Source organism: Trematomus bernacchii, unplaced genomic scaffold (assembly GCF_902827165.1).
Source record: "Trematomus bernacchii unplaced genomic scaffold, fTreBer1.1, whole genome shotgun sequence".
Lineage (NCBI taxonomy): Eukaryota > Metazoa > Chordata > Actinopteri > Perciformes > Nototheniidae > Trematomus > Trematomus bernacchii.
This window is the reverse complement of record NW_022987313.1, coordinates 10,339,092-10,363,393: the sequence shown is the minus strand read 5'-3', so window position 1 is coordinate 10,363,393 and position 24,302 is coordinate 10,339,092. Positions and strand designations below refer to the sequence as shown.

The 24,302-nt window shown below is 41.0% G+C and overlaps 1 protein-coding gene across 4 annotated transcripts; it reads right to left on the bottom strand.

The window, feature by feature from the left end:
* Positions 1 to 793: 793 nt before the first annotated feature.
* On the bottom strand, positions 794 to 19,430 carry inf2 (inverted formin 2). 4 transcript variants are annotated; one of them, XM_034114713.1, is made up of 23 exons: positions 19,219 to 19,421; positions 11,430 to 11,831; positions 10,777 to 10,892; positions 10,418 to 10,577; positions 8,532 to 8,565; positions 8,150 to 8,291; positions 7,845 to 7,977; positions 6,886 to 7,611; positions 5,959 to 6,104; positions 5,794 to 5,855; positions 5,608 to 5,710; positions 5,425 to 5,510; positions 5,218 to 5,318; positions 5,037 to 5,107; positions 4,841 to 4,948; positions 4,681 to 4,751; positions 4,471 to 4,591; positions 4,211 to 4,375; positions 3,839 to 3,944; positions 3,601 to 3,753; positions 2,475 to 3,302; positions 2,030 to 2,083; positions 794 to 1,327 (listed from the first exon to the last, which is right to left on the bottom strand). In XM_034114713.1, the coding sequence occupies exons 2-22, from the start codon at positions 11,824 to 11,826 to the stop codon at positions 2,031 to 2,033; spliced, it is 3,882 nt and encodes a 1,293-aa protein (XP_033970604.1). In that variant the 5' UTR covers positions 11,827 to 11,831; positions 19,219 to 19,421; the 3' UTR covers positions 794 to 1,327; position 2,030. The 4 variants fall into 4 exon arrangements, with proteins under 4 accessions (XP_033970604.1, XP_033970687.1, XP_033970526.1 ...); XM_034114796.1 differs by lacking the exon at positions 2,030 to 2,083; XM_034114635.1 differs by lacking the exons at positions 794 to 1,327; positions 2,030 to 2,083 and having other exon boundaries at positions 2,142 to 3,302.
* Positions 19,431 to 24,302: the final 4,872 nt, after the last annotated feature.

Below are 24,302 nucleotides of genomic sequence, written 5' to 3'. Positions count from 1 at the left end.
TCCACAGCAACGACAACATGAAACACCCTTTAATTTACTGAAACGACATGTCGGGAAAACCCCTCAAGGGGGCCCCATGCATAGAGCGCCGTAAGAAACATTTTCTTAATTTCAGTTTCGTTGCTCCGCTCCGGGGGGGGGGGGGGGGGGGGGGGGGGGGGGGGGGGGGGGGGGGGGGGGGGGGGTGACTTTACCGATCCGGACCAGTGACCTTGTATAAAGTTAGTTCACAAGTGGACCTTTAATAAAAAAGTTTGAGTACCCCTGTTCTATAGCATCTGTTTAGAAATGGGCAATTTAGTCAAATACAATCGAAAGAAAACTATAACTCTGTAAAGAGTTGTGATCTTGTCATGTGTAGAATAACCATTTTGCATGTATTTGTAGTCATAATTTGACAGGAAATGGAAGCAATTGAAATTAAGCTTTTCAATTGGAAACCGCTGAGTTTCATAAAGTTCATATAAAACAGAAAAAGCATCCAAATACTATAGGACGTGTCCTACTTGTCGAGTGCAGTCAAACAGTACAGTTCTGCATTGATTTTGAGTCATAAGGTAATATGATATGCGAAATATTGAAAGGAAATGACACTGCTACATTTTCATAAAGATATAAAATACAAGCACTAAAATCCCCCCAACAAGTGTCCTACATTTCCAGTGTACTAATAGAACAAGAACTGCTGAATCATTTAAAAAAATACTATAAAATAAAAACACTATGATAAATAAAAAAGAGGTGTGTCTTGTCCAGTGTATTCTTATAAGACTATATTCAACACAAACAGATGAACAGTAAATTCACTTTTATTAAAATATATTTAACAATTAAATTCACAATCCATTAAATATCCTTATATTTTCCTGTTAGAGATCATCTGGATAATATACATAGCAATTAAGACATTCAAAAAGTTTTGTTTTGATTAGTTAAATTACATATCTTGCACCAACAACACTGCATCTTTCTTTCTAAGGGGCTGAAAAGGTAATAGAGCGTAATGCAAAAACACATTCACTTCATATTACAACAATTGTACAAAACATATAAAGCCACTTTTTTTCAATAGATCAGAATCAAAAACACTCTAACACAAATTCCACAACTAATTTACATAGAGAGACATTTGGAAATCCCAGCCTTAAGACGCGTTTACTCTTCTTGGTCATGTAAAACAAATCATTGCAAAAGGAAGACTTCTGCATCCTCTTCAAGGAGTCAATGCTCATGTAGTCTCACAAACTAATAGTATTGTAGTCCTTCCAGTTCACAACTCCTGTGCGATATTAACATTTTCCTCTCCATTTTCTTTTTCTGGAGTAACCTATGGAAACAAAGACTAAAATTAGTAAATGGAATCAAAATATATCCAATTAAAAAGCTTTAATAAAATGTTTATATTTACAAGGGGGATACAAATATTGCTTTAAAATACACCTGGCAAAAAACAAGCCTATTGCTTTAAAAATGTTAAATATTTCTTTCTTTTTTTTTAAAGTGGCAAAAACATTTTTTATGCATTTACATACAGCAACCATCATAAAAAGCCAATTCACAAAGCACACATTACAGGAAGCACACCAGAACACGTTAGTATGTTGAACAATCCCAGTTGCAGATTTGAGGAATGGACAAGAAAATATGGAAGGATAGACACAAAGTGGCAGCTTTCATGAAGTAACTCAGTCCACTATGACGTCACACACTGCAAGGTGGTTTGAAATCAGAAAACTGATGCTAAAATTCAATAATAAAGAGGATTACTTTCTGTACAAAATTGAACTTTTTGGTTTAGTTTGTGAGTTATGATTGTTAGAATTACCCACATGATTCTTGCTTGATAACTGAATTGTAAAAGTGTTAAAGAGAGAGCCGGTGTTAAAAGCTGAACAACAGAGAAAAATGAAATCCAGATTCCAGTTAGACCAACAAATGACGTGTTATTTGGGACAACGTTTCGACGGCGAGTGTTTTCATTAGGATGATGTTTCTGCTTACAGTTTGCCATCCCATCGATTTGACCTACCTCACTGCAACACACAGCCTTTTTTATGTTTAGTGTGTCCTTTCTCCCTGTTACCTTAAGATAAGATAAGATAAGATGGTACTTTATTGATCCCAATTTGGGAAATGTTTGTGTTGCAGCAGCAGCATAAAAAGACAAGGCATTGTACAATACATATTCAAAGACTAAAAAAAATAATAAAAAAAAATACATTTGTGTTTCAGAATGGAAAACCGAGCATTAAAAACAACCTGGCGATAGATTCAAATCCATTTAATATTAATCTGCAACATTTCTTGCACACATAGTCTTTAATAAAATGCTTATGAATACACAGTATAATAGCACATACATAAAATAAAAAATGTTAAAAGCAATAACATAAAAAATATGAATTTCCCTTTAATAGGCATCAAGAGACTAGCGTTCCCAACATGCGCTTTATTAAATGTAATGGAGAGGTTACCTGGATTCTTTTTGTTTTGTTTATAGAGGCTCCTCTTTCTCTTTGGCTCGGGCTTAGGGGATGGAGGCAGTGCTTCAGACACTGACGGCAGATCTGGTGACACCAGTCCATCGGGAACATCAAAGCCCTCGATGCCCTCACTGAGTGTAGTCACGGACGTTTTCACAATAATGCACTTCCTCTCTTCTCGCCCCTTCTCTTGTCCTACAGTCTCTGCTAAATGGCTTATTTCATTACTAATTTCTCCTTCTTCATCTCCCGTTGTGTTTCTCTCACTACTCGGCACATTGTTAGCATTCGGTAAAGGAACTTCTTTCATATGAATATCTACTTTAACATCCACTGGCTCTTCGGGAATCGTCTTCTCAGACGCCAGGCTGGACGTGCCATTCAACACAGCTTCTAGCAGGTCAGAATCGGAGAGGGAAGTCGGGCTGAGGACGCTAGCCTCGGAGGAATCCGGTGAGAAGCCATTTGTGGGTAAACATGGTTGATGTTCCGCTTCAACCTGAGGCTGAGGCTGAGGCTGAGGCTGCATCGTATCTGGTGAAGACACTGCGGGTCCCTGTGGCTGTAGCCCACCCTGCAGCGCCGCAGGTCTTACCGGGGGTGCCTGCTTCATCATGGCTGCTCCTGGGGGTGCCTTGGGAGGTGGAGCTGGTCTGTCTTGAATTGCACCCTGAGGTGCTGGAGGAGTCTCTTCTGACGGGCTGAGGAAGCCGTTCACTCCGCCCGTCTCGGCCCGTGGACCCTCTGGCGGAGGTTTGGAGGGAGCGAAGGTGACGGCTAGTTCTGCGGCTTTTTCTTCGACAGGCTTCACACTTGATCCTGAGAGGGAGAAGTGAGCAGTATTTGATGGTGAAGCTTAAAAACAATATTATCTTATAAATGTGGTGATGTCGTAATATGTGCAAACGCTGCATGAAAATAAAATGCTCTCCATGCAAACAACCGCTAATATAGCTCGACAAAGCAACTAATCGAAGGAGCTATAGCTTATCAAGGTGGAAGAAAGCGCAAATAAAAAGCAAAGGTAAAGCGGCAAGGCTGTGTTGTGGCTCGCAGTAAAGTGGCTCGGGAGCGGAGCTAGGAACTGTGGATGGAGGCCACAATCTCTTGTCCTTACCAGATGGGAGGGTATCCCTACGAATTTCACTAGAAGGGAGGCTTTCCGAATCGCACCTTGGCCTGGTCTTTCTGAGGCTGAAACCTTTTCGGATATCCGCCAGGAGGTGATCGACGATGCAGCCGTCGTCCTGCGGCACAAAGCCTTTCTTGACTGGTAACAGAGAGGTAAAAAGAAGGCTTTACTCAAGGTATTTTGTAGTACACAGTGAAAGAAAGCAGGCCTCTTCACAACTTACTGATTTTTCCATTCTCTCCTTTCTGTCTCTTGGACTCTTCATCTGCCAGCTGCTGCTTCTTCCTCTTCTCAGCCTTGGCTGCCAGCTCTCGTCTGGATTTGTTTTCCTGTTATCATGAAAGTGAGGATTTGTCACTTAGCGATTTGTCTTTGTATAATTTGGACAGAGTAATATGAACATTTTCAATTTATTCCCCCAGTATGTTGATACCCTCATTCCAAAGAAAACACTCCCCACTTATCCAAGAGGAAGGCTTGACTGGGAACTGGTTTTAAAACTACACAACGAAAACATTCAGTGTTTAAACGACTATAAGGGTTTAATCACAGAGAGTCATATCATCAACATCATCAACAAAGTATCTTCTCTGACCTTTAGTGCCTTGAGGAAAAGTCCTCGGAAAGTTTTTATGGTTCCGAAGAGTTCCTCAAGCGACAGCTGGCTGACATCTTCACATAAGTAGACAGCCAGCTCACTCTTTGTCTTCTCAGTCTCCGTTAATGTTTCGGTCAAGTCCTGACATGCCTCCAGACTTTCCTGCAGCAGAGGACATGGATAGAGTTATATGAACAGCTTCCACAAGTTATCACATTTGGCTCCATTTGTAGGCAAAGAAAAAATAATGATCATACCTGAAGAATGTTTCCGTATTGCTCCTTCACCTCTTCGTCAGAGGTGGAGACCTTCTTAGCCGTCTCGTTCAGTCGTTTTAGTAAGGCACTGGCTTCTGACTGAACAGATTCCAGACTAATTCTGTGGATAAAGTATCAAATCCACTTAGGAGCAATTTCAAGAAAAAAAGGAAAAACCTCAGCGAAAGTAGAAGTGAAAGGTTGACATACCCTGCTGCTTTTTCACAGATCTCTATATCATCTGGCAGCGCCAACAGCTCTGGGTGGTTCTCCTCTGCTTCCTTTGCCAAAGAAAACAAACATGAAGTAAGCAATCAAACAAGAGCCCAACTGAGTTAAAAAAACGTTAGCTGTGAGCTAATTTGTGTACCTCCAGGATGTGATGAAGCAGCGTAATGCGGCTCTTGTTGGCCTTGGTCTCTGTGAGTTTGAGCAGAGAGCTGATCTTGAACCCTGCAGCGTTCCCCGTGTGACTTCCCTGAAAGTAGATGGATGAATGAAAAAATGAAAGCTCCGTCTAAATATAAGCTTAAATAAAATGTATTAAAAAAAAAAAAGCTTCTTACATAATTGAGAAAATTCCCAACGTCCAGGATGAGCTTGCAGAAACTGGGCATGAGCGTGCTAGTTCTGATAGCTAAGATATCGGTTACATGGTGTTAATTTGAAAATAGGGAAATTACATCTTGAAATAGAATGACCACTACATGCATGTTACAAGCTGTGAAGGGCCTTGGGTTTACTTACACTGGCAGGCCTCCGCCACCAGCTTGGCTCTAGGTTTGAGCATATCCAACACTGATGAAGTCTCCTCACACAACAACATGCACTCAATCCGCAACTGATAACTGGGGAAAGGAGCCAGAAAGCAAAGCAAACAAGGAGCCAAGTTATGAAATATCAAGCATGCACTTTATCAGCAGTGAAATCAGAACTGGCGTGACAAATAATTACCAGGGAACAGTGAGAAGGGAGGTGTAGAACCGGTCGACATTTGCCAACTTTTCTTTTTCTCCTTGAAAGGACTTCAAATTTTCAATCTGTGTGAAAGATCAAGACAGTGATTCAGACAGGTTTGCAAAAACAGGTGCAAACAAGTCTCTAGGTAAGGATGGAGAATAGATAAAGAGTACAAACCTCATGCCTCTCTGGTAGGAGCTTCACAAGCTGTTTCAGCACCTCTACGTCAAACTTAGTACGGTCCCCATTCTGAATCATGGCTACAAAGTCCTCATTTTTGCTGGACAAAGAAGATTACAAATATTGTATTTTATATGAAATATTATGCATTTAAAAAAAACTCCAAAACATGTAAAATCTTACCATTTGAACTGCTTTAGGAATATGTTCAAATTCAAGTTTTTCTTTGGATCAATGAATGTTATCTGATGGGAAAGAAAAGACAAGTTAAAAAGGAATATTGATTATTCAGCTTTGATAATCTGGCGTTTGTTGTTTCGAGCCGTGTCGAGTATTGACCAAGCACACCTCTTTAGGCTCCTTCTTGACAGGAGCAGCTGCCCCCTTGTCTTTGTTCTCGGTCACCGGGAAACTGAACAGCTGCTCGATACTGCTGTAGTTCGGCTCCTGAGAAGAAGGCTCACCCTGAACCGTGGCCCACATGGAGTGACCATCTGTGTGTGTGTGCAGGAAGAGAGGAAGCTGTAATGAGCTCATGTGGTTCCATTTTGTATCAACATCCTACCATGGCTAATCTAAAAGTAACGGGCCATCTCTCAAAAACACCCACATTTTTGTCTATCCAACATTTTCAGTCAGTAGTGATGATCTCTATCTATCTATCTATCTCTATATATATATATATATATATATATCTATATATATATATATATATATATATATATATATATATTTTTCCAAAATAAATCAGTAATCACAATAGATAACCATTAGTTTCGTTCAATCGACTAATCATTAAAATCAATGCTCCATCCCCATCAACTATTCTGGACTCATATGCGTTCTATCAAAAGCTTCACACACATTTCCCATAATGCTGTTCTGTTTAAAACACAACAAATGTTCTAAAAGTTGTGATAATATATCAGATCTTGACATGAGGCAAAAATGTAAGATAAAAGAGATTTAGGATATGTAAGTGACACCACATTCTTTAAATTACATTACATGTTACTTGTTAGACGCTTTTATCCAAAGCGACTTACATACTCAATACTGTGGGCAATCCCCACAGGAGCAATTTGGGGTGAAGTGTCTTGCCCCAGGTTCAAACCCCACTTGCAGTGGGGTTTGAACCTGTGACCCCCTGATCCCAACACCAAGGCTCCATCCACTGCGCCACACCAGTCCCTAAATCAGATTGAGCGAGGGTCTGCTGCCCTCATGACCTCAAAAGACTAATTACAGAAGCATCTGAACGTTTTATCCACTCACCCGTAACCGCACGCAGTTTCTGCCAGTTGAGCTTTTTCATCCTCAGGGTGGGGCATCGGTGTGCCTTGGTGGGGGCAGCGGACCCCAGGGACTGACTACCCTGAGCCACTATCATGCCGGGGGGAGGCGGAGGAGCTGGCATGCCAGGTAATGGAGGTGGTGGTGGTGGGCCGCCACCCATACCAGGTAATGGAGGTGGTGGTGGTGGGCCTCCACCCATACCAGGTAATGGAGGTGGTGGTGGTGGGCCGCCACCCATACCAGGTAATGGAGGTGGTGGTGGTGGGCCGCCACCCATACCAGGTAATGGAGGTGGTGGTGGTGGGCCGCCACCCATACCAGGTAAGGGAGGTGGCGGAGGAGGCATACCCAGACCACCAGGCAGTGGCGGTGGTGGTGGAATTCCAGGCAAAGGCGGAGGTGGTGGGGGTCCACCAAACCCCCCAGGTAGTGGTGGAGGAGGGGGTGGGCACTGGTTAGAAGGTTGGAGCATACTTGGGGTTAGAGGAGGTGGAGGTGGAGGTGGAGGTGGAGCAGAGGCACACAGTGGTTTCTGAGAAGATGTTAAGCTTTTCTCTGACTTCTCTTCATCCCCACTATCTGTGTCAGTCTGGACCTCCTTATCCGCCCCCCCCAGCTGCCCGTCCAGCTCGTGCTGACCCCTGCAGCTCTTGCCCTTGGAGAACAGCAGCCGCTGCATGATCTTCTCAGAGGATTCCATATGAGCTGCGGCACAAATCCAAACACACACAGAGGAACCCAATTTCAGTACTTCTCTATAAAACAAAACGCTTTTAGTCATCCAGTCAACATCTGCATGTATTTCATTGCTATGATCCATTTCCTGGGTAATCACTCCCCTTCACACATGAATAGCTGAGGAGGCCATTAGCTAGCCATCAGCCTCTCCAGAGATCTGACCTGAAAGTGAATGTATTGCTGCTTTAGTGCTGACTCACAGTCCTGGGCCAGCAGCATGGCTCTGTTAGTGATGGACTCCAGAGCCTGCCAGATGTCAGAGTGGTCCGGCCCGAGCAACAGCAGCGCCTGCAGGATGGACAGCAGCTGCATGGAGGCTGGGGTGCTGCTAACCTGCACACATCAGCACATGCATACAAACAAATTAAGACAGCATGTCCTGTTTACACATTTAAGTCTAACAATGTGTGCCAGCACCACAAAGACCTGATGAAACCGTTTATTCAGACATTAGATCCTTTTTGCAACAACTATAACAAGTAGCAGAGAGACAGTCTGCTCTTACCTTGTTAAAGAGAGTAGTGAACACCACCAGGTGATCACTCATGTCAATACCCCCATAGACCCGCAGCAGCTCCTCCTCATCTTCAGCCATTGCCTCTTCAAAAGCTTCCAATTGAATACTTAAGTCTTCATCCTCCTCCTCCCTGCACACAACACACATACACATCACTGCAGGAGACCACTTCAGCACAAGCAAGGGCCGCAAATTACTGTCACTAATGGACACAAATGGCAACATCAGTTTTAAAAGCACCATTTAACACTCAATGGTTATGGACTTTTAAAAAAAGACCTTTAAAGCTCAGAATTAATTTGTTGCATAAATCAGCATTAAAGACTAAACATGACAAAAACTAATGGGAACAAAAAGATGGAAGACTCACCTTAACTTTGGCTGAATATCAAGTAACTGAAGTCCTGCAAGACGACATGAAACACAGCTCTGAGTACCACAACACTCATGTTTAATCTCCACAGTGTCTCACACTGCTGGTTTTGGGGCAATTGGCAGGAAGTCACAGGTGAGCAATCACACAAGAGGAGTGGCCCAACAAAGTGCTGATTGGTCAAAGGTGCTAGGTTGCATTGTATTGCATTTAGATAGATAGATAGATATATAGTACTTTATTGATCCCAAATTGGGAAAGTGTTGTTGTTACAGCAGCATAAAGGCATTTTACAATAAAACAAAACTACAAAATATACAAGAATAGAAATAAAAATAAAATAAAATAGAAAATATACATGTTGAAATTATATATACAAATATATATTCAAAATATATGACATTATGGAATATGGAGTATAAATATTGAACAGATTATATGAGTAAAATGTACAACGTGGTTTTATTTCTAGAGAAACTATGGAGCAGAGAGTTCTCTTCCAGCCAGAGGTGATTTATTGTACAGTATTATTGCAGTGGGCAGGAATTTAGGAGGGTTTATATAACTGAAAGAAATATTGGTCAAGCTATCTTGACTCAGTTGATCTTTAGCAGTTAAATACCTTATTGTATTGATAGAAAACAAGTTTGTGACCAGTACATGCTTGGAATAGACTCAAAAGGCAATAAGAAAGAATAATCCACAATAGAAAATGCATGGACTGGTAGGGATTTTCATTCAAAAGTTATCATCAATGTAATGTAATAGTTGTACAATTTTCTTGAAATAGAACTTTTGATAGCCAGTATTATTGGTGTAAAATGCATGAATGCACAATGATTTTTGACACTTAGGTTTGCTTGGTTCTCAGACGTTTTTTCTCTCAAATGAGAATGAGGCCATTAGGCCTATTCTTAGGCCGTCCCAGTGACAGAGATATTTGTAATAGAGATCCTGCTGATGGCCCGCTTTCCCATCTGCATTCACTCTCTGCACCGAGGGGAGACACTGTTGCAGTTTACCACAGTGAGAATTACTCATGGTGGGACCTCAAGGTAATGTTAGGGAGACAGGTGAATAGGGTGACATTTTAAACATCGGGTTCACCATGGAACTTCCAAACATGATTTCATTCACTATGAATGTTCTTTTTATATTACAAGTTTTCTAAAAAGTTATGTTTAAATATGCAAATGAGGCATTTTCCTATTAAATATGTGCTTGTTTGCATACACTATCAGAAAAGTAAACATTGGATAAAGCCACTTTCAAGATTCTTGTTTTATTTGTTGCGATTTTAGAGCAAAATGTTTTTTTAACAGAGGGAATTCATTTAATCTCACTGGCCCAGTAAGAATGATCAGACCCGGAATGACATATGAGCTAACCCCTCCATAGAGAAAACATCAAAAATAAACTAGTCTGGTATATGTTAGTGTTAATGAAGTGGAGATTTATGGCTCAGAGTCTAAAAACATTTTTTAAATAGAGATAACGGCCTTTAAAGACATTATAAAATTAGAAGGATTATAAAATCCCATGCATTTTCCAAGACACTACAGGTGAAAAGGGTAAACAATGTAGATATCACAATGAAACTTCCCCATTTGATTACTTACGGGAAAAAAATGTTTTGTATTACAAGTCTTCTGAAATGTTATGTTTGTTTATGCAAACTAGGCATTATCTTATGCTATATTTTGGTGAATTTGGAGAAATCTACAGACCTAAATAAAGTGTGCTAACCTCAACATCATAATATGTATTTTGGGTGCTTTCACTGGTCTGCAAAAAACATGTTATGGAAGCAAAATAGCCCCAAAAAATGTATCTGGCCCGATTGTCTGTATATATCTTAAATAGCAGCTGAACGGAGAACCTACCAATGAACTGCTTTCTCATCTTATCCCTCTGCCTGAGGTCATCTGTGCCGAAGATGAGGGCGTTGATAACACTGACGAGCGTTACCATGTAAGGTACGTTATCTGTGGCCTGCAGCTCGTTCATGATCACACTGAAGCGATACTGCTGCGTCTTCACGCCCTGAAGGGAGAAATCAATCATCCACTTCAGTGAGGAACAATGTGATTCCACAGGATTATAATGCCTGTGCATCCAACCCACCACTAGAGGGCACTGTTTAGGTATTTATCATTCAGAGTGGTGATGTGGTATCATGTGAGGTAAATACAAATAATTTAAGAAAGTTGGTAGTAGGACTTTTTCATGTTCATTTACTTACCTTGTAGTGATCCAGAGCATCCAGAGCCAGGCGATGGCCGTCTGCAGAGAACACGCTCAGGGCAGCAAGAAGATCAAACACCTGCTTCTTCACCATGGTGTTGGAAGTGTCCAAAGCTGTGGAGCAGCATGATCACACACATCAATACAGTTCAAGCTCTTGTATTTTTCATCAGTTTGTCTATAAGAAAGCCCCTATCTTCCCTCTTGCAGTGTAGTCCCGAGCAGGATGCTTTGTTTCACAGATCTTAAGGCAACTCTACTTGAACTTTGCCCTCTGGGGATGTTGCGATGTACAGTAGATAAACATGTGGTTTTCCGTGTAAGTGTCTGAGGGGGGGGAAATCCAATATTCATGACTCACTGTGATATTACATTTTTAGGGATTTCTTAAGCAACACGTGATGACTCATCTCTGTGCATAAAGAGGAATTGGCTGGGAAAATTGGAAAAAGCTCAGCACAGTGAGTTATGACCCATTTAACGAATATTTCTAATGTTACATAACATTTAAAAACGAATGCAGCATCCCAAACATGAATATCTTTTGAAAATATTTTGACTAAATTATAAGTATACTTTAAAATATTTTTGGGCCACTCTTGGAGTACGGTAGATGATCATTTTTTTTACAAAATTAGGTGTATGGTCAACCTTGGGAGAGCTTCCGGATGTATCCCTCGTTGTCTATGATGAAGTGGATCCCTGCAGAGGAGTTCATGACAGCCCGGACGCAGTTGACACAGGTGAGCTGCAGAAGGGCATCGGCAATGCGAGAACACCCCCGCCCCGAGAGCCGATCCAGGGCCTCCAGGAGGAGATCTAGCCCGCTGAGCTCCAGGAACTGGGCCATCCATGTCTGGTCGCTGCCCTCCAGACGCCTCCTCAGCCCTGAGTAGTTGACCACGGTGGGGACTTGCAGCAAGCGGATGCACAGCTCTGGGTCAGCGCTCTCCAGGTTGGCCTCCTGCTGGGTATCTGAGTCCTGCGAGGAGCCCAGGCGACCCCTGACAGCCGCCCACTTCATCTTCACATCTGACTTCCCCGACATGATGGCTGTGGAGGACAGAAGGGAATGTTCACAGTTTTTTTCAATGTGTGCAGATGACAAGAGAATTTTTTTTATTATTTCTTAAAAGGTTTTGGAATGCAGATGGCATGTATTTGCAACCCATATCGAAGGGATTTTGTCTAGTTTTACAGTGTCATCGTTGTTATCCAGACTAGAGGAAACAGGCCAATACAAGTCGTTATCAGAAGGAAAGCAGAATAGGAAATGATAGCTCTGCATTTTTGTAGATGAGTAAAAGATATGTCAGCAGTCCAGTCACCACTAGCTCTGCCAAACATTCCTATTTAATCCTGTTAGAAAGAGCCTGGCTCATCATTGTCTGGTTAGTGCCTATTGCAATTTACTGTATAAATAAATGTATTTTCAAGCTCCCTGCTGGATTATAAACATTGGAAAACATGCACAAGGTAAAGAACTGTGCAGGAGAAACCTTTCACAACATCACATCAACATGTATGACATTGACATGAATGCCCACATTGATCAGACATCAGACAAGGGCCCTTTACTGGCATAACCTCAGAGCACAGCCTCCTCCTTTACCAAGCTTCTAAATACTTTCTACACCAAAAGCATTGTACTAGTATAAACACGTTCCCACACTCTTATGAAATCAACAGCATGAGGGTTCCGGCCAAATAAGGAAGACAACTTTCTCCAAAAGTCTAAAAAGACTTTCTCTCTGTGCTGGAGTTGTGATATTAGGTGGTCAAGAATAAAAGAACAAACAGGAGTGTTTCTTCTGTCCCCTGTTGTTGATTTCACACTTGGCAAACACAAGATATACAGAGGAGGCATTGAGTGAGAAGCGTTAACAAACACATTGCTCTGTTCACTGGGCGAGTCTGGTAGGAATTATTAGTCGTCCTCTATTTGAACATCTAGAGACAATGTAAGGCCCTACTCAGGAAGCTTTTTTGCACAGTAAACTAAACACAGTAGAAATCCGATTGGCATTTCTCTCTAGAGGTATTTCATTTAATTTCAAACCTTTATTTAACCAGATTGGTCCCATTGAGATCATAGATCTATTTTTCAAGGGAGACCTGCCCTTGAAAAAGAGCAGGTCCACATGAAACATAAAACAACATAAAACAATAAAGGACATCATACATTATATTTACAGGCTACATTTACATAGTTATCGACATTTACAAGTACCCATAGTATCAAAGAACATTTCACTTAACCTAGCTTAAAAAACATGCAGAGGAATGAAATTGCTCAGTTTCAATTCTAGCTGAAGATCGTTCCAAGCAAGTGGAGCTGCGCACATAAAAGCTGTCTTACCTAAGACAGTCTTTGCTCTTGGCACATGTAACAATACTACATCATGCGATCTCAGACAAAAGCTGCTTGCAACTCTCTGTGTTATCAGAGAGCAGATATAATACGGGAGTTTACCCAACATGGCTTTATAAATAAACGTGTACCGATGACTGAACCTCCGTACAGTAAGTGATGGCAAACCTGCCTTGGTATACAGGGTACATTGATGTGTAAGTGCTTTACAATTAGTGACAAATCTCAGTGCGCTGTGATAGGCGGCATCTAACTTGTTCAGGCAATGGGCAGGTGCATTCATATAGACCAGATCACCATAGTCCAGCACAGGTAAAAAGGTCACAGTGACTAGCCTTTTCCTGGCCTCAAGCGAGAAACAGGACTTGTTTCTGAAAAAGAAACCTAGCCTAACCCTCAGCTTTTTAAGCAGATTATTGACCTGAAGTTTAAAAGTGAGACAATCATCAAGCCAGATACCAAGGTATTTGTAACAGGCAACCACTTCAAGTATTATTCCTTGCGCAGTTACAATATCCAAAGCAGTCTCTGGTGTCTTTACCTTGGTTTTATCAACATTTAAATGAAGCTTTAGTTCAGATAGCTGAGTCTGAATAATGTTAAAAACAGCCTGTAATTTAACACCAGCCTCCTTAATGGAGGGACCTGCTACACAATACATCACGGTATCGTCCGCATAAAAAATAAGGTTGCTCCATCGACATTTTCACCTAAACTGTTGATATAGATGGAGAATAAAAGTGGACCTAAAACAGAACCTTGGGGAACACCATTAGTAATGTTTAACCACTCAGAAGTGAGCCCATCAAATTGAACACATTGGGACCTTTCAGCGAGGTAGTTCGCAAACCACCCCACTGCATGGCTGGATATACCAATACTGACTAGCCTCTGCTTCAAGATGCGATGATCGACGGTATCAAACGCTTTGGAAAGGTCAATAAATAGAGCTGCACAACTCTGCTTATTATCTAAAATACTCGCAATATCATTCACCACTTTCATTGTCGCAGTGATGGTGCTATGTTTCTTTCTGAGACCTGACTGATGTTTAGATAGGATGTCATTTGTACATAAAAACTCCTTTACCTGTTCACTCATAGGCGTTCAAGAACCTTAGCCAGAACTGACAATTTAGAGATGGGCCTATAATTATTTAAAATAGTTGCCTCCCCTCCTTTTAGTAAAGGCAGGACATAAGCTGACTTCCATATTTAAAAAAAGAAAGGTTCTACGTTGTCCGGGCCAGCCGGTTTCTTAGGATCTAACTTGGATAAGGCTTCATGAACAACATCAACATCAATAGTAAAAGGAGTAAAACTGGTTTTCCAGATCACATTGTTCAGAGTGACGGACTGTGGTGATCACAGAAGCAGAGTTCGTAACTGAATCAAACAGAGAGCCACAGGACACAAAATGCTCATTAAAACAATTTAACATAGTAGCCCTGTCCGATATAGTGCCAGATGCTGTGGCAAGGAGGTAGCTCATTACGGATCTCACCGGTGGATATCGATTTTATGGCTTTCCAAAATGTTCTAGGATTATTCAGGTTTTTTGTGGTAACTGACAGATAGTACTTCGACTTAGCACTTTTGATATGTGATGTGAAGCTATTCCTTAGCTGCCTAAATTGCAGCCATTCTACCTCTGAGCCTGATTTCCTAGCCTTTGCCCAGGCCTTGTTTCTATAGGAGACTAAACAGTTCAGCAGAAAACCAAGGATTGTCTCGTCCCTTCACTCTAAATGTACGCAGGGGTGCATGCCCTGCTGAAAAAACCAGCATAGACCAGCTTAAGATGGTTGCTGGTTTTAGCTAGTTTTAGCTGGTTTTAGCTGGTTTTAGCTGGTTTTAGCTGGTGTTAGGGTGGTGTTAGGCTGGTTTAGTTGGTTTACCAGGCTGGACAAGCTGGCCAGGCTGTTCTTGCTGGTTCAAGACCAGCTTGGTCAGCTAAACCAGCATAGCCCAGCATGGATGTCATGCTGGTCTATGCTGGTTTTAGCTGGTAGTTAAACTGGTCTATGCTGGTGAAGCTGGTATGTATGCTGGTCTACCAGCAGTCTTGCTGGCGAAACTGAAACAGACAGAGGGTGTTTCTCAATCGCGAGTAAAGCTGCTCCAGAGCCACTATTTCAAGCATACGACGTCATCGAGTGCCGCCGAAGTACTGTTCCAATCTCCAGCATACTTGGAAATCTACCGAGCCCGGCATACTCCGTTTGGAGAAATATCGAGGCTGCACATGAGTAGACTCAGACACACAGACAGACAGAGAGGGCGGGACACGGGGGACAGAGAGGGCGGGACACGGGGGAACAGCGAGACAGAAACAAAGCGGTTTGTTTTGACTGGGAGTGAAGATCAGTTGAGCGTTTCTGTGACTCCGCCCAGCGGCTGCTCTTCTGAGAGGCACCGCTCTGACAGCTCTGGGTGTTTCTCAATCGCGAGTACGCTTGCTTGGTAGCACATGTCTGCCGAGCATCTTGTTTCAGAAGTGAGTCAAGAATACTTCCTGCCATTCGGAAAACGAAGTGTGGAACACGCTAGCAAGTGTGCAGGTGTGCGTCATATGAGAGGCCCCGCCTTACATCTTCCGCCACAGATTTAGGGAAATTGGTCCGTGCGCAAAGCATTGTGGGGATTTTAAGACCGCGGAGTCTACTCATATGCAGCCTCGATATTTCTCCAAACGGAGTACGCCGGGCTCTGTAGATTTCCAAGTATGCTGGAGATTGGAACAGTACTTCGGCGGCACTCGATGACGTAGTATGCTTGAAATAGTGGCTCTGAAGCAGCTTTACTCGCGATTGAGAAACACCCTCTGTCAGGGGATTTGATATGTTCTCTGCATGTCGTACAGGGCCTATACACACTGCTCTGGTATGAATGAAAAATATAATTGTAAAATGTAAGTCTCGCTCTTGTCATCGTTCAGGCTTTGCATTTGAACTCCTATGACTGGTTGCAGACTTGAAGGGAACGACTTCCTGGCCTTCCTGATATCCAGGAAAAAGGTGAGATTCTAATCCATTTCAATGCCAAAAGCAAGTTATTGTTTTTAACTTTTTTTAATATGATTTTTTGGGGAATTTCAGTTTTATTGGACAGTAGAGATCTACTGGAAACAGTGGAGAGGGAGGAGATGATATGCAGCAAAAGGCCGAGCCGGATGGTTGCTGCTCCATGTGGAACGTGTTCTCTCAGGTAAAAGCACTTTTGTACCCAGTTATTTATGGTATTGAGTTTGAATTTAGCCTTTGGAAGGTATTTTCCAACAGTGCATTGTAAAGACTGAAAAAACCGGCTCAGGTTAAAGCTTGACATGATTTGGTCTTTTACTTAAAGGGCCCATGTCATGGCCATTTCCACTGATCATAATTACATTGTTGAGGTATACTAAAATAGATTTATACTGTGCAATTTTCCAAACTCACATTGGTTTCGCATACAGCATCTCTGTCAAGCATGTGACCAGCTAGAACACTGTGACCACCAGCTTTTACCAGCTAAACCAGCTTTCCCGACCAGCTAATGGTAACCAGCTAGACCACTGTGACCAAACCAGCTATACTGACCAGCTAGACTACTGTGACCACCAGCTAAACCAGCTATCCCGACCAGCTAATGGTGACCAGCTAGACCACTGTGACCAAACCAGCTATCCTGACCAGCTAAAGTGTCCAAAACCCCTCTTAACCAGCAAACTAATCCAGCCTAATATTGACTGGCTGGTCAGGCTGGTAAACCAGCCTGACCAGCCAGACCAGCCTTGTTGGTCTAAACTGGTTTTTTCAGCAGGGTGTCTATCGATAATTTCCATAAAACCAAGATAAAAAAAAGACCATGCAGTTTCAACATCAGCACACAGATCGTTTTACCCCAATCAAAACCAAACAGATCATGTACAAAACCCTGCTCCACAAAATGTTTTGTGTCTCTCTTTATGACAATGCGAGGTTTACCCTTTTGGACTTTTGTGTCCCTAATTGTGGCTACAACACAGTGGTCACTCAAATCATTAGCAAATACTCCCACAGATTAGTATTTATACTTGTAATTTAGCAAAGTAATGACTCGTGGAAAATCCGACAAATTGGATTCACTCCACAGAGTCAAGGTACAATGAGGCTTTTTTTCATTGCACACATATTTTGGCACGGCATTTGCCAGCTCTCTGACTGCAGCATTTTCAGTCCTGCTGCCAGTGTGAGTGTTACCGTGGCAGCAAGCAGGCGGACAATGGTGTTTTACAACAGGCCTTCACAATACTCTTCAAAGAGCCAGTGTTCATTGTCCACAAAATGGATGGACGGCTCCCTGCCCCCTTTCAAGCTAATAAGGGTTATGCCCAGAAAACAAGTTAAACACTTTCTGATTTGTTACATTTGGCTCTCATTCTCAGTGTGACCAGGAAGCAAAAGTTACAAGTTGATGCTTGCAATCTGGAGCATTTGGTGGAAAAGTCAAGAACATTTTGAAACCACTGAGAGTTTTTGTGAAATCGACTCACGCCTTGCAGATTCAGAAGTGTGAGCAAGTCACTTTCACTGAAACCGGGTGTGTATGAACTGTACTCCCCCATATGGCACAGGGACTTTTCATGAGGAAGGAAAGGACATTCCTAGGACAGGAAACTTGGCTTGAGATAAACATGGGGGGGTGTGACAGCTCCTGTTCCTCTTTTGAAATGTCCGTTTCATTCCTAGGATGATGATTTGTTTCTAATTAGAGGGATATTTTTCAGAGATCTGGGCTTCATGTCAAGCTGTGTCAAAGCTCAACTATAATGAAAAAAAACCCACATTCTTTTGAGCACTCCCAACATATCAACAACTTTCAATCGCCGACCTCGTCTGCCAGCTCTCCCACATGAAGCACTAATAGCAGGCTGATTCACCGCATTCAGGAAGAACCTACTCATCTGTCCTTCGGTTAAACCGCCCACACACACAGCCCACTGCCACTGTACAGCATCAACCTTCTGAAAAATATATCCACTGATTTATTTCCTCAGACATATGCAACGCTTGCAGACATGGTTTATTTTTCCTACAAATGTTCTGAGCAACTCGGCAAAAATAAATGTGTGAATTTACTAATCGATGTAGTGTGGATTACTAAAATATCATGGACCAGTTAAGAAATTATCTCATTCTGTTCCCTTCCACTAAAATACACATAGATTGGAGATAATTGATGGGTATACATATTATATTATAAGATGTAGATTGTACCTTTGAGCCCTGAAATAATAATGTTAGATTTCATGGAACAATATGTGTTAATACATGTCAAATATGTGGCTTAGTATTGCATAATAATAGATAATTACTCCCCATTCATTCATGCCATAAACTTTAAGTCTGATACAGTATTGACAGAAGGATTATAACAACATCTGGTAGTCATTTAACAAATATCCTGATCCTCCTCTCTTCCACTCTTTGCTATTTAAGGGAGTGACTGAAATGCCTGCAAAGTCTACAAGCACATTTTGGAGTTAAATGTATCTTTTAGTTTTAGTTTCCTTTATTCCCAGACTTTCTGTAGAAACCTTAAGCAATTGTATGATTGATTTAACCTGTTCAAATGTAAAAAAAACGTGGACATTGACAGCTCATATGGTCCAATACACAGCTTTACAACTGGCATTCTTAGTTCATGTGGATTTTGGCAAGACAGGTTTTTTCCTCACTGCCGTCTTCCTCTTTATTCTGTCCGAGGCAAGGAGGTTCAGAGGGAACAGTCGATCACCACCTCCAGGATGGATCGACAAGACTGACACACACCAGAAAACAATTGCCAGTGTGTCAATCTGTATTGATCCTTTGCTTAGTATGATAAACAAACGGTCCTTAAATAGCGACATTAACGGTGCAACATCATTACTTTGCGCTGCGATTTCCCCCCACATACCATGGGGCATAACGGGACCAGTCACATTACAGTGGCGAGTAAAATTCACCAGAAAAACACAATAATAGCGGTTATTACTTCAACACATGTCACATCCTTATTCCTTATTGAATCGTTATAGATAACCTATAAACTGACAATGACACCTTACCTGGTTTTATTCCATAAATATGAAGACACTTGAAGAATTGCGTCCTCTGGTGTGTCTCAGATGGGGAAGCGCTTTGCAGTCATCCGGACAACCTTTTATTTTCTGCCAAAAAATGAAACATGGACCCATGAAAAATGAGGCACTGTGTGGCAGATCCTACCCCGTGTTGTTTTGCAGATGGCACCGTTTTTTCAAATCCTACAGCCCTTGCACTTCATTCACTTGAGTGACAGTCTGACGGTGTCACAAAAACAGCAACATTACCGAGGATGACATCCGATCAAAACTTTCAGAATAAAAAGCCAGAGCGGCTGAAGTGGGTATTGTGAATACAAACTGTATAATAAGTGTGGTTACAATAAAACGCCCCAAAAATATAGGCTATGTTAGTAATTGTTTGACAAACTTTTAAATATATTTTCAAGAACTGGATTTAACGAGCTAGCTACAAAAGCACAAACTAGCTAGCCTAACTGTCAGTTTATGTAGTCCTACAGATCTCAATAAAATACCAAATAAAATAAAAGTAATAACTAAGTTAAAGTGAACTCATGAACAGCTATTATAGTAGCAATAACATTGTTATCAATAAAGTAAACATAAAGTTAGAGTCAACAAAATAAACAAAATGTAACCACATAAAACCAGAATTAGAAGTGACAGAATTAGCAACACGTTAGCTTTCAACTGCTAACGCTTGTATGACTAACTGGCGCTGGGCTAACTAAGCAGTAGTCCAAAAATAATGACCGTTTAACATCTCAATCACACAAAATGTAATTAAAATGGATTACCTTCAGATGCTCCAACCACAGTATGTGGGTAGTTATCTAAATAAGCCTGTTCACTTGGTTACTCCTTGCTCACAAATCTGTAACAATTTCGGTTGAAACTGCTAACGTTAATGGGTTACTAGCCTACTAACAGCATCATCAAACTGAAAATAACTGCTGGAGCATTACACTAATATCCAATCAGTTTTATAAAAAAACAAAAAACGTTTCATAACTTATTCAAACTCAACAGTGTTTTAAATCAGTATTTTGTTTTGAAGGCAAACTTCCGTATTTCCCGGTATTATTGTGCTTGCCGTTTTCTGACTTGAAGCTGTTTGTTAGGCAGCCAGTGGTTGTGGGCCCTCCACCCCCACACCCCATCCCATCAGCTGGACCTGACCTCCCTGCTGGAGGGAAATTAACTAGGGTTCCCAGACTCTCCTAGTATCGTATCTATTTTCAAGAACTGGATTTAACGAGCTAGCTACAAAAGCACAAACTAGCTAGCCTAACTGTCAGTTTATGTAGTCCTACAGATCTCAATAAAATACCAAATAAAATAAAAGTAATAACTAAGTTAAAGTGAACTCATGAACAGCTATTATAGTAGCAATAACATTGTTATCAATAAAGTAAACATAAAGTTAGAGTCAACAAAATAAACAAAATGTAACCACATAAAACCAGAATTAGAAGTGACAGAATTAGCAACACGTTAGCTTTCAACTGCTAACGCTTGTATGGCTAACTAAGCAGTAGTCCAAAAATAATGACCGTTTAACATCTCAATCACACAAAAAGTAATTAAAATGGATTACCTTCAGATGCTCCAACCACAGTATGTGGGTAGTTATCTAAATAAGCCTGTTCACTTGGTTACTCCTTGCTCACAAATCTGTAACAATTTCGGTTGAAACTGCTAACGTTAATGGGTTACTAGCCTACTAACAGCATCATCAAACTGAAAATAACTGCTGGAGCATTAAACTAATATCCAAGCAGTTTTATAAAAAAACAAAAAACGTTTCATAACTTATTCAAACTCAACAGTGTTTTAAATCAGTATTTTGTTTTGAAGGCAAACTTCCGTATTTCCCGGTATTATTGAGCTTGCCGTTTTCTGACTTGAAGCTGTTTGTTAGGCAGCCAGTGGTTGTGGGCCCTCCACCCCCACACCCCATCCCATCAACTGGATCTGACCTCCCTTCTGGAGGGAAATTAACTAGGGTTCCCAGACTCTCCTAGTATCGTCCAAGATGCCCAGAGTTCAACCTATTAAAACTTACTTTTGAGTTAATGTAGGCTAGTTGAATGTTTAAATTAGAATCCAGGATCGAGACACCGGTCTCCAGATTGTGTAATCTTTCCCAAAGCACGTTTTGCGACATTACTTTATTGATAGAAGGGAATAAAGAGGTATAAGCCAATAGTTGCATACAGCAAAGACATACCAACACATAGAGCACAGAGAAAGAAAGACAATCTACAAATAGTAATTTTGTTTGGATCTGTAAGTATGTTGAGAATTTCAATTACTGTAGTAAGCGTACCGTTTTGTCATTTACCTGGTGACTAAGCAATGCTATTTAGCTTGCTAGAGTCTGACTGCTCCAGAGAAAGCGTAGCTATAATTTAATTGTATTGTTGCTCCACTTTAGATTCCTATTGCCATAGTGTCATCTTTTGTTTGTCCAGAGGAACATTTGGCTAATATCAGGAAGACCACTGAGAAATCAGCAGCATCCATACTCAAATTACAACACCAAAGAATATGCAGAGTGGTATGTATTTTCATGGGAATAATGGCCACCCACGAGACTGCTTTGTTTAATCAGTACAACAAAGCTATTGAGCAAATATCATGCTCTCATCAAAGTCAACAATTTTCTTGCTTGGCTAGTTAAACAGGATAATGTAATCAAGCTCGAACTAGCCTACACAGTACATTTCTCTGAGTAAAATTGACTCAAATTGAAGAAAATTTTACTCTAAAAATATAACATTTGGTCCCAACCTATATAGAGTAAAATGTACTCTTTGTTCAGAGTTGTATTTTTAGAGTTCATTTTACTCTATTATGTGCTTAGATTTGACTCTGCTTAATGGTTATTTACTCTATGTAGTGTATATTAAAAACAACTCTACTGCCATTTTACTCATAATAGAAGGTAATTTTACTCTCAATCGAACGTCATTACACTCCAAATAGAAGGTAATTTTACTCCCAATCGAACGTAATTTCACTCCAACTAGAAGGTAATTTTACTCAGAATAGAATAAATGAACCATAATGATCTTTACAATAAAAAAGGTCAATAAACCAAAGTGCTTAAGGAACATGAGTGGGCGTGTGTGAAGCTGACCATTGAGCGGCCCAACCAAGCAAGGAGGCAGAGGCAGAGAGTTCAAATACAACCCGGTGTGGGCATTTATTCCTCTTTGTGGTACAGGATACACAGCCTCAATATGACTGTCTCACGTGAACACAGTCACCAGTCACCAGTCACCAGCCACCAGGACCTCACACACACACACACACACTAACAGGAAAACAGAACCTAAATACACACAGGACTAATCAAACCAACAAGACACAGGTGAGGAGGGAGGAGAAAACACAGGGCACCAGGTGAACAGCAGACAAGACGGGAGGGGGAACACTTTTCAAACTAAAACAGGAAACAGAGACAGACAAACTAAAACATAGACAGATTGTGACAAATATATGCATAAATGACATATAATCACATGCTTCCTGTGCAATGTTTTAGCGTGGAACAAATGAATATACTTTGCCAATAATGAAGCTATATAATCCGTAACGGAGACCGAGATCTATGGCCCCGGAGATCACCTCCGTTACAGCGTGGTCATGGTTTAACTCCAATAGAATTGACTCTGCATTTTTGATCGCACTCTAGAAGCTATGAGTAATAAATACACTCCAAAATGATTAAATATCACTATTTCAGAGCAAAATAGTAATTACTCTGGAAAAAATACTCACCAATATTTCCTGTGTGAAAGCCAATAATATTTCCATGCATTTTCCTGTACACACATTCACAAATTAAAGCACAAATTGACTCTTGCAAAACCTTTTACCACATGGATCTCTATGAGGGTGTGTCAGTGATTATAGGATTTAGTTTTGTGTTTTACCAAGGTAAGGTCACACAGCCCCTTAGGATGAACATTTTGAGAAGAGGCAATTTTTTTTAGATACCCAGAAGTAGTAGTTTGCAAATAGCATGTAACTACATAACCTTTAATTAAATTTGATACATGGAAAGTTGTTCTAAGACTTGTCAGGACATGTTCCTGCGTCACTGTTAATCCCCCTGGCCCCTGCCAACAGGAAATGCTGCAACATTGGCTCAGTTATCACTAAATTACAGAGTCCCATATCCTGAAAACAAAAACACAAGTAAACTCTTTTGGATTGTCATCAGGGTTATTTAATTAAACAAATATTTGTTTTAAACAATTTGTCCCATGCAAGATACCAGATGTTGATGACATGCTTTTTATTGGCTCCAACACTGCTTTAATCCTTACCGCTGTTTTTCCACTTTGTTTTTTCACCACTGCTGTGAAGTGTTTGGGAAGGATGCTCTGATCAGAGCCGCTGTTTTCTTAAACCTTTCTTCTGTTTCATATTATATATATTATTCAACTAAGCATTCCTCATCTGATCCCCCGGTGCCCCACTTTCATCACTTACAGCGCCCTGTCTGCAGTACTCCAACGTACCCCTAGGGGTCCGCGTACCCCCATTTGACCCCCATTTGAACCACTGTCCTAGATAACCAGAGGTGGGAAGTAACTAAGTAGATTTACTCAAGTACTTAAGTACAATGTTTGAGAAACTTGTACTTTCCATTTCATGCTACTGTGTACTTCTACTGCACTACAGTTTGAAGTCATTTCCACAAGTTATCTGCTATCCAACAGTTTAAAGGATTACTTTGAAGTAGTGTGTAAATACCAGAGGTGTAAAGTAACTAAGTCCCCGTAATTCAAGTACTTTATTGTGTACTTCTACTCCTCTACAGTTCAGAGGTAAATGGTGTACTATTATACTATATATCCTAACGGACCCCTCAATAGTTCATGGTTCACAGTTTATACACCACACTATAGCCTACAAACTAAAAGTATCCCATAAAAGCAATTTTAATAACATTTAAAACATGGCTACAACAACTAAAATACCCAGATGAAATTGTCCTGGGTGAAGACATCCCCACAGTAGAGTTTTCTGTTTATATTTTAAAATTGATACAAGGTGTTGTCGGGGTAAATTAA

What these genes read in the sequence shown, in the direction of transcription:
- inf2 (XM_034114635.1), bottom strand. Translation starts at nt 11,826, where the DNA reads ATGTCGGGGAAGTCAGATGTGAAGATGAAGTGGGCGGCTGTCAGGGGT. An exon ending in GATATTCAGCCAAAGTTAAG is followed by an intron (nt 8,292 to 8,531) that starts GTGAGTCTTCCA and finishes TGTTGTGTGCAG; the next exon opens with GGAGGAGGAGGATGAAGACT. An exon ending in TCCTACCAGAGAGGCATGAG is followed by an intron (nt 5,511 to 5,607) that starts GTTTGTACTCTT and finishes TCTTTCACACAG; the next exon opens with ATTGAAAATTTGAAGTCCTT.